General features: G+C 46.8%; 1 protein-coding gene across 1 annotated transcript in view; it reads right to left on the reverse strand.

Moving 5' to 3' along the window:
- Positions 1 to 1,773: 1,773 nt before the first annotated feature.
- RAD51B (RAD51 paralog B) overlaps positions 1,774 to 13,332 on the reverse strand; it is a 696,422-nt gene continuing 684,863 nt past the window's right edge. Inside the window, exon 12 of the mRNA XM_074365347.1 lies at positions 1,774 to 1,924. Within this exon, the coding sequence (XP_074221448.1) occupies positions 1,917 to 1,924 (8 nt within the window). The 3' untranslated portion in view covers positions 1,774 to 1,916. The remainder of the gene's footprint in view (positions 1,925 to 13,332) is intronic.

Below are 13,332 nucleotides of genomic sequence, written 5' to 3' on the forward strand. Positions count from 1 at the left end.
TGTAGAATTTTCATTACCATCAGGTTGCTAAGGGACTGTCCTCTATCTAGAAGTGTTTGGAAATGCTAGTATTAGCATTTGGTTGTCTTTGTTTCTTTTTTCAAATATTGCAATGCATTTTATTTTTTGTTGTATTTGCTCCCATCTTTATCCTCAACCCCCTGGACTCACCCACCCACAAAGCTGGTTTCAGGAAACTCAAGAAATCATATGCTGCCGCAGATACAGAAAAGGTTCCCTAGGTGTCACATGAAGAAAGGGACCAGATCTGTGTTCTCCACCACTGAGTTCCCAGGTCCTTGCATGTGGCAGGCACAGAGTGGCTCTGAATAACAATCTCTAAGGGAGGGGAAAATAGGCACAGAGTTCACTTGCGTTGCCTGAAATTCCACAGCAAGTCAGCAGAGGCCGGGAGGAGAATCTGCTCTCTCACCTTGCAGGCCCATTCTCGGCAGGAAGCTGCCGGCTTGTTTTTTCAGCATCCTTTGGATGACTTTAGGTGTCAATTAGCTCTCCCAAGGGAAGTGGAAGGGCCAGGGCTGGATCTCGGAGCTCAGAGATGGTGCTTCAGACAGGATGGGCAGGGCTCAACGGTCTGGAAGAGTCGGGAGGCCCTTCATTTTGGTAAAACTGGACGTTCCTACAGCAGTTGGCATGGGGATTGACTTGGTCCTTAGGGCTGGAGTTTCCTTGGCCCCAAACTGCCAAGCAGCCAAATGTTAGGACTCAGATCATTAGATATGCTCCTGGAAAGGGGGAAAAGGTCTTCTCCCAGCCCGACCTGGTGGAGCTGAGGCAGGACCAGGCTCTTGTCTCTAAGACAGGCTCTAGAGAGCCCAGAGCAGAAGCGGCGATCTGCCTGTTCCTCCCCTGCAGGGCTCTGTTCCCTTTCTTGAGGAGGCGGCTTCCTGCTTTTTTTTTTTTTTTTTTTTTTTTGTCAACTGGGTTCAGAAAGCTGCCTTCCCCAAGGACAACTCTGATGATCAGAATGTGAGCAGGAGGGACATTGTGGCTTTCCAAGGGTTCATTGTGCTTGGACTGACCATCCTTTGTGTCCTGGTCCTAGAAGCCAGGGAACTGAGAAAGTGGCACAGAGGCGCCACCAAACCAGGCTTTACGACATCTTTGTCTGCTATGCCTCAGTTTCCCCGCCAGGAGCCTGGCAGCCAGGGATTCTGAAAAGCCAATCTAGGAAAATCCCTGAGATTGCAGGCAGCTCTGGTCCTTCCCCAGAGTCAGACGTCCCGCCACCCAAATTCCTGTTATCCATCCTGTGGCCCAAACAGCCCAGGGCCTGATGGAGGCCTGAGACAGTGGTGGTTTCGCTGAGGCCACCAGGAAAGCTTACGAAGCCTGCCTGGCCACTAGCTGGGGCCCATGAGATGCTCACGAAACTGGTGTGGGCCACCGCAGTTTCCTTGTGGGACAATTAGCTCACCCACTGAGTCCATCCCAGGCCTTGTTCCATCTCCCTGTCCTTTTTCTGTTCATTTTTCCTCTCCCCCAGGGCCTTCCTCCTTCTCCCCTCTCCCACCGTCCCTCTTCTTTCTAAGCACCACGTAACTGCAAGACCTTTGAGACCTGGACCATCTCATGGACTTTTCTTAAGCCATGAAGAGTCCAAAGGCTTTTTCTTTTAAAGATAAGTTGGGGAGAGGGTTAGAAGGGTTCGTTAGGCTGAGAAGTTACGCCTGTTTCTTTTTTCTTTTCCTTTCCCCCTCTGGAGCTGAGAGACCAGATTTTTTTCTTTTTTACAGTACATTTTGGCAGGCCCCATTTTTTTCTGACAGAAAAAAAAAAATAACAGGCATATTTTGGGCGATTACTCAACTGGGGTCCTTTGTGACAGGATATGCAGCTGCGTGACTAATGGAGCTGGCTTTCTCCTGGCTTCCTTCCCCTTTCAGAGCTCTTGTTTACTGCCCTATACAAAAAAAAAAAAAAAAAGCCATAAGTTACAGATTTTTATTAAAAAAAAAATGCCTTGTGAGATACTCAAAGGCAATAAATCGTTTGGCTATTCCATTTCCAGGGCTGCAAACTCCCCGCCCTCTTCCACTTTTTCTTTTCAAATGTTCAAACTCTTGACTCACGACATGTGAATCTTCTCCCAGCCCCACGTCTCTGCTTTCTACTGAACATATGTCCAGCAGATCATGTGTGTATATGAGTGTGTGTGTGTGGTGGGGGGATGGAAACCATATTTTTGGTGCTTAACTCAGCAATTGCTAAAGGAAGGAATAATGACTTCCAGGGGCCTCGGGACATTTTTTTTCTTTTTCCAAGGCCTTTGTGTTTCCATAATCTATGACAATTTTGTGGTGTCAGCAAAAGTTATTAAAAAACATGGAACTAGCTTAATGGGGAAGGGTATGTTCTTAACAGGGAAGGATGATTTCTTTAGAGAGTAAATCCAAATTTGGCCAGCTTTGGAATTCAGAATCCTCCAGCTTCCCGTAGAACTTTTGGAATAACTCTTTCTAGCTTGTAGTATTCGACCACTGGAACTGGTTTTTCAGTTTTTTGAGAGATCAGTCAGCCTTTTGTTTCAAAATACGTCTGGCTTATGGATGGGAAAAAATGACTAGCTAGTCAGGTTTTAGAGAGACAGTTCGGTGTAGATGAGGTACAAGATTTGTGGTCAAGTGCTGGGTTGAGCTTCAGTTGTGATCTGGAGCAAGTCACTTAATTTCTCTAAGACTTAATTGCTCCTATGTTAAAATTAGGATGGTGTCCCTTCTCTACACTGCTGGTAAGAAAAGTGAGATGGGAGATGCCCCAGGCATGAGGGGAACTGGGCAGTGGTCACTCCTAGTGCTTCTTCATCCAAAGGGCCAGCTCAAGCTTTCGAGAGGAGAGAGCCTTATTCTCTGGGAACTACAGTGCCACGTGATGAACAGGAGAGAGGTTATATATACAGCAGCCCAGGACACAATATTACAGGGATGTTTTCTAGGATAGTATTGCCTTCAACTCCCTAGACACCTTCCACGCGGGTCTCAGAATCATAACTTTGATGAGATTCCTTTCCTACTCAGGAAACTGTCGACTCAAACCCAGACACAAGGCACTGCTAACTCCATCTTGTCTGCTGTTTCCTCTGTAACTAACTCATCCCTTGCACGGATTCTGTCCTAGAGAAGTGAACACGGGACACAGGTTACTCTAGCCCCAGCCCAATAGTTTCCCTCTATGTTGTTTGAATGCCCACCTCCTCCTTTACCGCCCATTACTGTCTATTAGACCTTACTCATTTGTTGTTTCTGACAAGATTTCATCTACAACTTAGCTCCTCCTGGAGTCTCCACTGATCAAGAACCCCTCAGGTGGACGCTCCAAACTGTCCAGAAACTGTAACAACTCTCTTTTTCACCTTCTGTGGTTCAGGTCTAATGTCCTCGGCAAAGGCAGTTGACTTGATTTCACCAAATGGTAAACTGAGGCACCAGCCAGCGAACTCACTGGCCAGGGATTTCATAGCAAGTCCTTGACACGGACAGGAATAGAAACCCCACATCCTGATTCCAGCTTGCCTAGAGTTTGAAGAGGCACCTTCGCTTGGATATCCGAGAATAGTTTCTCCCAGGCTGACCAGCTGTGAAGTGATGTGTCGCAAGGGTTATTTTTTGCCTTGGCTTAACTCTTTAAAAAAACACCCCAGCCTCCTAACATCGGCCTAAGAAAACCCATTTCTCACAATGTCATCCGCTTGCCAAGTTTAAACCTAGTATATTACATCATGAACGCCTTCAGGCCTCGCTCTCAGCTTACAGCGATGCTCAGGTATCTGAATTAAGTTCAGGAATCACATTTTATTGAAGGAAACAGATCATTAAGTCACTCCACTGGACTGAAGCCGTCGACATTGCTTATTTGGAGAAGCTGAGCATTGAATAACGTTCTCTTGATTTGTGTGGACCTGGGCTGGCTGGAGCTATTTAACGAAGGGTGTGGCCATCAGATGGCGTGAGGGCCCTGGGGGCTAACAGGAAGAAGGGAAGGGGCAGTGGCGTGCTGGAGCTGGCTTGCAATGGCCGATTATTAAATTTTCAGGAATTCTGCGAGTCGGTTGTTAAACATAGACATTCTGGCAAATTAAATTATATAAACTTATAATTAAATAAATGATATTAAAAACAAAAGTAATCAGTACTAAAAACAGATCACATCCTAATTATTTTGCTGTCATTTGCTATTACCTATGCTCTTGGGTGATCTGCTGTTACATCGACACGGTGGGAATACTACATAGTGCTACATTCTATGCTTCTCTTCCCGGTTCCATACTCAGTAGTGCCGTGCTGGGTAGTTGGAAATCAACCATAGTGAGAACATTTACACCACAGACATTGGCAAATTCTACAGCTCCAGGCTTGATTTAATGTGTTGGTGATTGTCTAGACTTAAGAAAGTGATAGAGAAAATGTTAATAAGGTAAACATCTAAGTGTGCTGTAACTGTGGTAATGACGTTGTGGATGACACAACAAATCGAGATATTTTCCTGTATTCAAAAACAATTATCCAACTCAGCAAAGAAGTCGCTCCTGTCATTGACAAATGAGTGAAGTTCTCAAATACATCTTTGTTGTTTCACTTCTGACTCATTGTTGTAAATGCAGTTATCGACCAACATTCATGTCAGTTCTACACATGGGAAGCTGATTTTTAAATACTGACCATCACACTGCTAGAAAGGAGTGTATATGGACTGCTTGCTCCCGAAAAGAAGATTGTTGTGGAATACTCACAACTCAGCAATAAGGGGCATGTCTGAGAGACAGCTGTGGAAGGGGCGATACTAACTGCTGGGAAGAGAACAACACAGATATAATTTAGAGTCAGCAGCAGAGACCAGCCCATCAGAACAAGAATGTGGAAAATAAACCTGATAGGCTAAGTGGAAATGTACCACTGGATACCAGCAAGGTTAGAGTATAGAAAAGCCATATTAATTTCCTAATTCAAGGTGAGGATTAATATGCTTACAGTGTCTTAATGTTCTAAAGGCCTTTCTTATGCATGAACGCATATGACCACGGGAACAGAACTGCGAGGTAGATGGGTCAATTAGTTATCAGATCATACCCATTTTACAGATGGGAGACTGAGACTATGGGTGGTTAAGTTACTGGTTCAAGGTTTCTCTTTCCACATAAATGGCTAAGCTGGTACTTGACGGAGGAAGAGAAATAGCACAGACTTTGGCGTCAGACTTGCCTGGGTTAAAAACCCAACCTTGTCACTTATGTAACTTTGGTAAAGTTACTTTACCTTTTTAAGTTTTGTTTTTTTGTTTTTAACTTACCAAAAGGGGACAAGAATGCCACACTCGCAAGTCTGCAGCGAGGGTTAGTTTAATGAGATAATGCATGTGAAGGACCTGGAACTGAGGAGACAATTTCCTTCTTCCCACCACCATGATATTTGAAAATTATTTCTATTTGATTTTGAAATGCAGTAACTCTTTTGGCTAACATAATTACTTTTGTAGTTATGTATATATTTTTAGGTTTAGGTAAAATTAGCCTGCATGGCTTTAGGCCAAACCAATTCGAGGAAGTAGAGGCAGGGGTAGGGAGGAGAGGGGAGATGGGCCAGAAGACAGCTAGTTTGGGATTCAGATTTCATAAAGTGCTGCTTCACTCACTGGAGAGAAACCATACACGTTGCCATGTTCAGCAAGACCAGTCTGTGCAACAGGAACCAGAGCTCCACACGCACTAGTCCTTTCCAGATCGAGGCCTCCTGCTCACCACTGGCAGAAATGAGGAGGCCCCACTTCTTTCCCCTCTATCCTTTAAAACACTCACTGCCTTACCACCACACTGTCATTGGGGCAGGACCCAGCCCACAGGATGCAGAGGCCCTGGACCATTCTTCATCTCCATGGGCAGAGAGGCAGCCCACCACCCCGACAGGACTCCCGCTCTTCGTCCATGGATTTCTCTTTCTTCTTAGCACCCAACACCCAATGCCCCTATGCCATGCTATGTCATTTACAAGACTGTACACCCCACAAGAGCAGATTCTCTTTTTATTTTAATTTCATTTGGGACCTCAAATAGTGCCGAGGAATACAGAGTCCTCTCAGTAAATAGTTACTCAAAGAAGAAAGCAAAATCATCTCGATCATCACCCCACTCCCCAGTTTTTTTCTAGTTCAAAGAACAACCCATTGTTTGATTAAGTTCAGTGGGCTCAGCTCAGGCTCAGCCCTCCCAAGTACGAACCACGGTCGCAGAGTGTGCTGTCAAAGGCCCCAAGGCAGAGCTCCTCGAAGAAACAAGAGACGTTGAGGATGCTCCGCTGACTGGCCCGCAGGGCCTGAATGGAGTGATGGCTCTCAGTGGTTGAGAATATGGTGGTTCAAATCCAGCCCCTATCGCTTATTAGTTACGTCGCCTTGGAAGAGTTATTTTCTCTCTCTGTCTCTCATTTATCTGTAAAATGTGGATAATAAGATTCATAGGTTGTGGCATGGATTAATGAGGTAAAGCATGGTGAGTGCCCAGGACAGAGCCTGGCTGGGGGAAAGGGGCCAGTATTGGTCATGTTGTGAAGGAGGCCAAGGTGGAAGGGGGACTCGGTCAGGGTAGAAGAGCACTGCTGGGGCGGCGAGGAAAAGCCAAACATGCTGAAGACCTCAGTTTCTGTAGACAGAGACAACACCTGACCAGGCTGGCATGGGAACCACGCAAATGGGCTTGGGAGCAATGACACTGACCTGGGAGGACCTGGTGCTGTCATCATCACAGCCTCGCTGGACCCAGAGCCTGCTGGAGTGACTCCAGTGGCTTCACGTATGTATGGTATATAACACAGCCTTCTCTTCTTGGGCAGAATAACTGCAAAGGCACCTGAGCATGTAGGAAAGTGTCTAAGGGGGAGGATACCAAGGAGAAGCTATACCTAAGAATAAAGGACACAAGGATTTGGGAGATGCTCAGAGTTGAGGACAACAGTGTTTAGAACAATAGGGAGGGTGATGATGAGGAGCAATAGGGCAAATGGAGAAGGAAGCCTTATTTTCCTACCACAAATCAGTCGTGGTTTCATTATGGGCGGGTACTCAGGGGCCATCGAAGGGAGGGGGTGTGGTGGAGGGGCAGGAGACAGACATCAAGGATAGGAAGTGGCATGTAGGGATGGGTCAAGTCCAGTGGGAAGAGGACTGGGCAGGGAAGCAGGGCAGCTGGGGGTGCCTGAGGGAGCCACAAGTTTATCCAGCATCTAGTCAGGGCTCATGCATCAGTCACTCGGTGAACAGTCTGCCCCCTGAACTGGTTCCCAGGGCCAGGTCAATTTAGACCCAAAAGTCCCTGTTCTGCTTGGTGTTTTAAACGCCATGGGCAGTATGGTATGTGTGAAGATACATATATGAAGACAATATGGTGCAGGGGCCAGATTTCATTTGAGGTTCCTGAGATGTCATTTTCTAGCTTTGACCTCGAGCCTCACTCTGCTCATTCGTGACACTAGGAGCCTGGCACACAGCATGCCTGGCTCCTCCACCGGGTCACTGCCAATCCTGAGTGAGATAAAGCATATGCTTTCCTTGTACACCGTGGGAACTCAATAAACGGCCTCTGAATTGAACTGCATTGAAAGTTAGTATATTAACCACATCTCCTCCCTTGACTTAGAGCGGGCGGTTGAAGCTAACTGTGGCCTCCTGGTCCCAACCCCTTATCTTATCTTAGTGCTTCTGTTACTGTGCTGGGCCCACGCGTGAGCTCGGAATCCCCTAGACACCCAATAGAGCGCTGAGACTTGGGGTGGGGGTGCTGTCTCATGCGCATGCGCCCGGGCGCTGCCATACCTCCCTCTGTCTTGTCCAACTCATCCAGTGGCCCCGTGGCGCTGTGCCAGGGGGACCCAGGAGACTGGAAATCTCCTCAAACGACATCTCAGGAAAGCAAACCCCCAAGCCAGATGTTTTTAGGTCCTCCCACCCCCAACTCCCTCTAGATGTTAAAAACACCCCAGTCCTCAAGATACCTCGAGGAAGGGGGGCCAGGAAAGGCCTGGCTTGTTTGACTGCCGCCTCTCCTCCCCTCCCCCCTCCCTTGTCCTCCTGACCGGGAAGCGCTTTCTACCATCCCCTCCCACCTGCGGGAGCTTTCCTCGGGCTGCTTACTGTCTTTTCTGCACTGGAGCTTGCAGGTAAGTCTCGTCGCCGGACTTCCTGGCTCTGCTCTTGTTAGGGAAAAGCAGGACTTTACAATGGCGGCATCCTCTTTCGATAAAGTCCCTGGCAACTCCGGCCTCCGCGTGGACCCGCGAGGCCCAGCGGTGGCCCGTGGTCACTTGGTGGTGTCCCCTCCGCAGGAAGAAGCCACGGCATCAGAGGGCTCACAAGGGAAAGGAAAATACAGCCGTGTAGGATGTTCATTGGTACTGCCCCGGCATACCTACGAAATAAAATTTGAGGCTACTTCTTCATCATCTGACATGTCATTTCATACTTGGGAGTGTATATTTAAAATAAATGGGAAGGGCGCACCGCGCATGAAAGTGGTCTTTCCTGGATGAGGGGAATAGGCATTGTTGCACCTGTTTCTTGTAGCTCCAGCATATTTCTGACTTTCTGCATTTAATATGTTACCTTACAGTAAAAATAGAAAGACAAAATTGAGGATTTTCTAACATTTGATGTGAAATTTTACATAAATGTAAGTAAGTATATTTGAATGTATGAATATTTTAGATGTGAAGAATTCTCTATCCCTCTTCATATATATAATTACATATACTGTAGTATACAATATAGCATAATATATAGTATGTATTATATAATATACACTATGCATTAGTACATAGATGACTTTTCATAAATACTGAAATTCAATACAACAAAACACTGTCAGTAGTTTTCCAGCTGTGTCTTTTGCATTGGGCATTTATTATTTTTGTAATTAGGAGAAAAAAAAACTGTGTGCACATATGTTTGTGTGTGTGTGTGTGTTTCACTTTGGTGAAAACAAAATTTTTCAAGTTATTTGCAGATCATTGTTTTTGTTTGTTTTCCTGGTACAGGGTATTTGCTTGTCTTTTTCTGCTCACCCTTATATAATATTTTTTGTTTGTTTCTTTGTTTGTGTGGCTTTTGTTTATTTTGGCCATTGTACATTTTTTTTTTCATTTAAAAGAGAAGAAAGCAGAACTCATTTGCTTCTTATCTCTCCAGCATCATCGCCAGTAAATCCATTTTTACCCTTTAACTGACCTAAATTTGGAGGATAAGTGTTAAAACTAGCTCTTTTTCTTCCAGTTGTATTCAGATATAATTGACACAAAGTTTAAGGTGTACAGCCCGACAATTTGACTTCCATACATCATGAAATGATTGTCACAATAAGTTTAGTGGATATCCATCATCTCATATAGATACCAAAAAAAGAAAAAAAGAAAAAAATTTTTTTCCTTGTGATGAGAACCATTAGGATTTACTCTCTTAACAACTTTCATATATGACATACAATAGTGTTATACATTTATCATGTTGCAGGGTATCTGCTTTTCTTGGCATGAAAACAGGTACAATTTTTTTCCAGTAAGATAACTTCTGAAAGTCAGACTTAGACCCTGAAGTTACTGCAGGATTTGATGTTTCAAACTGGCCAGATCTGTCTGGTCCATAGGACTGGTCAGCATGGGGGTGAGCATCCAGTGTTGTTTACAAACAACGGCAAAACCACACAGTAGAGAATGTTCTGCACTTAATTTCCATGCACGAGGAGCTCTGTTTTGTAGGCACTGCCTGTCTGGGGGTGGGGGTGGGGGGGGATGTATGGAAGATTAATCTGGAACTCTGTTCACAGTCCAAAGCCAGAGAAAGGTGAAACACTCTCAGAAGGGGGACTGGGAAGCTGCATCCTGGCTCTCCAGGCCCCTGGGGAGATGAGCATGATGAGCTCACGGTTATTTTCCATCCCCTGTGATCTGTGGGACTTCCTAATGCTTGTGAAGCTGTTTGTAATTTGTTCTCTGGCTAGTACTTTCTAGATTGCTCTGAGGGAAAACACCGATTTCTCCATTTGTATTCTGGGCCACATAAATAGTAGTTTTAGGTTCCCATCCTCTGTTCATGGATTTTCCTCAGGAAATTTTATCCAATATAAAAATGGGCTGAAGAGAAAGCAAATTCTTCAGTAGGTGGCTCCAGAGTCTCCAGACCCTCCGGGCCCAGGTAGGTCCGTCTGCAAACAAGGACTTCCTGTTTCTACTCCCAGCCCCGTTGCCCTGGCGTTCTCTGAGGGCAGATAGGCCTTCCTCTCTGCCTAGAATTTTGAAATTCTCTGATGGAAGTTTCGGTGTAATGGCAAATGTCATTTTGAGGCCTCGGAATGTTTTCCACTCATCACCAGTCATCCTTCCACAAAGCCGTTTTTAAATCCTTCCCTAGCACTAGTAAGGATTGAGAAACAATAGAGGTTTCATGCTCTTGTCCAAATTGCATGGAAAGTTCCAGGGGCTACAGGAGGGAAGGATGGGGAGGAGAATAAAAACAGAATGTCAGGGTCTCAGGATGTCCAGCTTAAAATACTAGCCTCTGGGACTCACTACTTCAAACATGTCATTGAGTCTATAAATACCATTCTCATCACCTGGAGTTGGAAAGCTAGCATTGTTTCACTCTCTGCTTTGCATTTATGATCTCCTTTGGTTGCAGAATACTGTTCGCCCAACTACCACCTTCTGTGGGATTCTAGGACTATCCAAGGCCAGCCTGGGAAGGAAAATCTATTATACCACTGCCCTTAAGCAGAAACTACCTGGGCCTACACTCACAGTTTCACTGAACATTCCATCAGTTTTCTAGGTCGTGCATCTTTCTGATCACTTCAATTCCTTCTTGGGTAACCAATGAAATCTATAAGTATTGTCTAAGGCCCTACAGCATTCAGAACATTGAAGAGGCGTCCTTGGGGCAAGAATTCTGGGACAAGATTGGGGACACACAGACTTAAGGAGATGAAGGCCAACACAAGTGAAAGAGATAACATATGAGATGGCCATCAATCAAGAAATAAACTGTATAGAGTGGACCGAAAGTGCCGTGAGTGGAGAAGGAGTGGGGATGCAGTCTCCAGTCTTCCCAGAGGTTTGACCCAGGGTTGGGGTTTGCAGGGAGGCCAGGGTTGGAGCCAGGTCTCAGAAGATGGGCAAAATCTGGGTATACATATTGTGAGCAAATTAAATGGATGGAGCTAGGACAAAGAACAAGAATGAGCAAGGTCCAGAGTGGGTTTGTAGGTCTGGCCAAGATGAAATTCACATAGGGGAAGGCATGGCAGAGCAGACTGGAGCAGTGGTGGGAGGGGGTTACATCATGAAGGGCTTTAAAAACTTCTTTTCTACCCTAAGTTTCCTGCATGTGCTTTTTTCCAGATAAAGGTGTGTTTCCAGCCATGAATGGCTCATCCCCAAATCTGACACTTGCCCTGGACTTCTTCCTTCTACCTCCTTCCTCGTACTGGCCCACTAGTAAACCCCCAAGTACTGACCAGCCCAGAACAAGTGTTTTGCCTGCTTATCATAGATGCCTCATGGGCAGTCCAGACTGGCTTTGCTTCTGCAGGGAGTTTCATTTTTGCCAACAAAGCTGGAAAGGGAAAGGGCTAGATCGAGGATTTGGGCTGTGTCTCCACAGGCTACCATCTTGGGAGGGCCAGTGGTAGATGCCAGGAGCTGGCTGGCATTGGGGTGCAATCTGGTAGCCACAGAAGAGACCCTCATCCTTGGAGGGTCTGTGAGCCCACAGGCAGCTGCTTGGCTTGGCTTGCCTTGCCTTGGCTGGGAGCATTTCTGGTCGAGAGGAGTGGGAAATGGGTGACTGACTGAGAGCAGACAGTGGGAGGGAAGAAAGGGTCTTCAGAGCTGAAATGAGATATTTGTGAACCCCTATCTACAAAAGGGCAAGAGGTGGCCTTGAACAATGCTGCTGGCAAACTTGAATCAAGCATTATTGTCGCCTGAAGCACTTTAAGGGAAGATGAGGGTGGAATATACCTGCCAGTGCTGCTCTCCATGTGAAAGGGGAGATTAAAAGGAGCAAATGGCCAGGAGGGCCAGGCGGACCCTGTAATGAGACAGAGGATGTGAGGGGTTAGGATGTGAGAGGGAAGTCATTGCTGGGGATGGCTGAGGACTGGGGGCTCCCAGGGATGGGAACTATGGTAGCAGTTCTTGGGCCCTTTCCACGGCTCCTGGCCTACTGCCTTCTACACTGATTCATGAGACCAAGAAGCAAAAGTAGGGGAAGAAGGGCTTTTCAGTAGAAACACCCCATAAACAAAGACTTACTCCCACCAGCAGAGGTCCAGCAGCGGGGAAACTTGCCACTCCTCCCTGGCTCGTAACCATGACTTTCTCACTCAAAGGCTGTCCATCTGTCCAGCCATTTCGCCAAGCCCCAGAGCCCCATGCTGGTTTCCTTTGGAAGAGCCTCAGCTCCCGGGGTGATCTCGGCAGCAGCAAGGCCCACGGACGCCTCCAACTCCAAACTTTCCATCACAGGCAAGGATCGGCCTAGTCCGTGGAAGTGAAAATAACACACTGGCTGTTTATGAGCAAGACCCCTCAATAGAGTCATCGGAGTGGTTCTCTCTGCAGCGTGTCTAATCTTCTCTGGCTGCCTTTCTGGGCCCTCGGCTCTGATCTATTTTGGTCTCTCTCTTCTTTGATTCATTCTGGGACTTCCGTGCCATAAATCTGAACCCCCTCCAGTGCTTGGTCCCACCAGCAGGCAGACAATTCATAATTAGTTGTGGTCATGGTTGTCCAAAATGACAGGCGGGGAAACTGAGGCACAGCAGGCTACAGGGCCTTGCCCCGCCCCCCACAGCGACCCAGCTGCACAGCTGCCAGCAAGGCCCAGGGTCCTGGCTGGGACTTTAGCACTGGAGTGTGTGGGCAAGGCTGGGGGCCATGTGAACTGTTAGAAAGCTCTTACTGGGCCACACTTGGCCACAAATCCCAGGGCTGTGTTGCAAATGGGATTGCAATGGGGATGTTTGTGTGTTTGTGTGTTGCAGGCTTCATGGTGGTGCTTGGAATCCTCCCCAGGCCTGGAATTTGACAAGCGAGCAGAGTAGAGAAGGACCAGAAAACCCAAAATAATGGGGGCAAGAGAAGAAAGAGCTTTCCCAAAGCCATGGTTCAGGCTGTGGGTAAAATATCTTCCTGTTTCTCATGCATAGCCCCTGCCCCCAGGCCCAAGGGGCTGACTGGGCTGGTTTGGCCAGTCCAAGGCCAGAACTGAACTCCTGATTACAATCCCTCCTGTCCGCCCCCCCTGCCCGCCCCGGGCCGCCCTGGGTGCAGGGCC

Source organism: Camelus bactrianus, chromosome 6 (genome assembly GCF_048773025.1).
Source record: "Camelus bactrianus isolate YW-2024 breed Bactrian camel chromosome 6, ASM4877302v1, whole genome shotgun sequence".
Taxonomy (NCBI): domain Eukaryota; kingdom Metazoa; phylum Chordata; class Mammalia; order Artiodactyla; family Camelidae; genus Camelus; species Camelus bactrianus.